This window comes from Myotis nattereri (genome assembly GCF_964212035.1).
Source record: "Myotis nattereri genome assembly, chromosome: 8".
Taxonomy (NCBI): domain Eukaryota; kingdom Metazoa; phylum Chordata; class Mammalia; order Chiroptera; family Vespertilionidae; genus Myotis; species Myotis nattereri.
The window spans coordinates 19,822,763-19,826,032 of NC_138083.1; the positions used below are offsets into that span (position 1 = coordinate 19,822,763).

At 37.8% G+C, this 3,270-nt stretch overlaps 1 protein-coding gene across 1 annotated transcript; it reads right to left on the minus strand.

Moving 5' to 3' along the window:
• Positions 1 to 790: 790 nt before the first annotated feature.
• Positions 791 to 3,270, minus strand: OTOR (otoraplin; the record flags this gene model as incomplete). The annotated part of the gene is made up of 4 exons (XM_081096980.1): positions 791 to 814; positions 1,623 to 1,733; positions 2,646 to 2,785; positions 3,156 to 3,270. The coding sequence occupies 4 exons, from the start codon at positions 3,268 to 3,270 to the stop codon at positions 791 to 793; spliced, it is 390 nt and encodes a 129-aa protein (XP_080953106.1).

Here is a 3,270-nt window from a genome sequence, read left to right on the forward strand (position 1 = left end):
TAACCTACAGATTTTTTTTTTCTGTGTCTTTTCACTTGAAGCTTGAATAACACCAAGTGGTAGCACATATTAAAGGGAAACCATCTCGTTAAAAATATTTTATAAACTGTCCCACCCCCACTGTATACACACATATTTAAAATTTGGAGTGGGGTAAATTGATCATTTAGAGGGTAAAATTATTCAGATGAAATAATTTGTGAGACTTTTTAAAAAGATAAATTTAAAAGCATAGTTCAAACATCTGTGAGTCCGAATAGCTCTCCCCCCACCAACAACTTCACATCCCAAAGCCATCAAAGACGAAAAGTAACAACAATCCTAGAGTATTCCCTGATGATACAGCGCCTTTGTGTAAATTATAACATTCCAATTTTCCAGAAAGTCATGTAGGAAGAAAACAGCATGTCCCAAGGAAAGACCTGTGTGATCTACCAGGTTTATACAGGGAGCCAAAGAGCGGGGAAGAATTACTCTTCAGAAATAGCTACGGATGAACTATCTTCTCTATGCATCCCCCGGTAAGAGAAGGCTGACAAGTAATCCTCTGCTTTCAATCACCCACTTGCGCTGAAACCAATAGAAATTTCTATTTTCAATAGAAAATGAGACTGAGTTGAAGCCCTTCCTTTTCTGCCACCTATGGCCCCAAACCTTAGTCCTCCTGTAAGGTAACAAATCCTGGAAACCAAAGTCCAAAATAAGGGACACAGAATTTGGGGTTTCTTGTTTGTTTGCCTTTTTTCTTAATTTTGGTGTTTTCCTTCTACTTGCAGATTTGTCTAATTTCTTACTCGCAGAAAAAGTCAATATCCTGGAACAGAAACAAAAGGAAAAAAAGGATGAACTGAGAGGTGGGGCCAGAAAACAGATGTAGATTCTTTATTTAAAATAATACCTAATCAAAGCTTAATTTGGACTTAAAATAAGTAAAGGTTGAAACCCAAAGATTATGACTTAATTATCACTTTAAAGTAAAATCACTTAAAATGAAAGTTCTCAAATACACTTTTAATTTATGGTTATTTGACGCATTCAAGTTCAATGCTAACAAATGATGACAAGTGAATTCCATTTGGTTAGGTTGGGCAATGTTTTGAAATTATTTAGCACAGCAGTTAGCTCCAGGAGAACGGCTTCAAAATAACCACCTTACAAAGTAGCTATAAGGGGATCTTTTATTTCTGTCCTGGGTTTACAAGACCCCAGGGCATTGGAAAGAGTGTAATTTTTTTTCATACATAAGTCGAGTCTACCACAAAAATAAGGTATTCAAAGATTTTACCAGAATATATTGACTTTATTAAATACAGGTGGTATATTTTTTCCCCAGCCCAAGTCTTGAGCAAATAAATATGTGACCATCAGTTAGAGTCAGATGATACTGTTTTGGTTTCTTTACTTTCAACTAAAACAAAAGGGGGGGTCAGTGGAGAAAGTTCAATACTCTTTCAACCTTGGTAGTAGGTATGGATGCTCTCCCAAACCTCTCTGTCTCAGAAGTCCCCACGGGAACCTGGGGCTTTGTTCCATACATATTGTGAGTTACATGATGCACGTAAACACCAGCCTGCATTATGCCAAGAGCTGAGTCTTTCTCTGGCCACCTCTGAGACACTTACTGTGGTCGGGACTTCCTTGGTGGCTTCCTGGTACACGTGTTGCTCCTCCACCAAGTTCCTGGGAAAATAACCCACCGTTCCCATCTCATCCTCATGGTCATTGCCATACACCTGTGCCCAGAAACGAAACAGTCAGGGGAAAGCGGATGTGAGGCTCCAGAGACCCTCAGGCATCCCCTCTGCTGTTAGTGAGAATGACATAACTGCCAATGCCTTGCACTTCACTCCAGATCCCAGGGGCTCAGACTGAAATTTTAAGTTCACTTACAGAATTAGGTCTGTAATTACACAACCCTCAGAAGTTGTGTATCTATTCATCTGTGGCCCAGTCTCTTACTGGTCTCACTACTTCAGCATGCCTTTATTTTCTGCAATCTTGTGAGCTGCCTGAGATAACTTTGGAATCATAAATAAACAAAGTCAGTAAATTTTTAAAAGTAAATTTTATTTTAAAGGACTTGCATTTCTCAGTTTTTAAAAATTTAAATGAACAGATACTTGAGTGAATTTAAGATTTAATTCTTCGTTACCTGAGAATCTATCTGCTGCACTACCGATGAGGACAGTAAGTCAGTCCTGGCTTTACCCCTCCCCAGGGCCCATTCTACACATTTTAACTAAAAAAAGGAGATTCTTTGGAATTAAAGAAGGGGCTAAAGTTTCCTTTAAAATATTGAAACATAGACCGACTGCCAACATACATACCTTTACTTGGCTAATGCAAGTAACTTTTAGTAAGTTTCAAACTCTTTGGGAGGCTCAAGTTCCCATGTATCTGACTAGTTTTTCTTGCAAAAACATCACATAAGCCTGCATTTGGCTCTGTTATAAAATTGTCATTGTTTCTTCAAAATACCATAAAAACAAATATACATGAGTTTTTGTACTTGCATCTACAATCTCTACATTGTTCTTAACGGCCAGTTTTAAACATGTAAAATGCATTGAAGATAGGTAATAGAGAAGAACATTAAGAGCAACATATGTCAAGATGTGTGTATATTTTCAATAATCTCATCTTACACTGCCAGCCCAAAATTCTCCAGCTTCATTTTCTTTTACCAGCTTTGAGTAAACATATATCTGCTGCCCTTTTTTAACGTTAATGAATCTACAGTCTGGGGCATTGTAATCTTCTTGAGCTCTGACCAGAGAAATAGTATCTGGAAGGAAAAACAAAACAAAACATTGAATGACTACCTTTTTGGCTCCTAGATTTTAAAACAGTAAAAAGGCAGAGCAGAGCAGAAAACTCGGAAATCGGAGTGACTAATACCTCCCCATTCACAGCTTCTGGTCAGTTCAAAGGGAGTAAGAAATACAAAGCATTAAAGCTGCATCCAACAGAACCTTAGCCAAGCAGATATCCTATGGTTAACTCTCTAGAGATACAGACCAGGATAAAACAATGCCAATCAAACATACACATTAGAGAAGATTCACTTCAAAGAACAATCAGATGTTGTGCTATTAGTGGATAGTTTTTCAATTATTTAATAACAACATAATAAAAGGCATTTAAAAAGTCCTTACAGACACACTCGTCATCTGCACAGAGCTTCTTGGATGCAAGTTTGTCCATAAATATTCCATGCACGGTGCCTACGGCCACAAGACCTGGAAGGAAAAGTAACAACAGTCTTGCCAT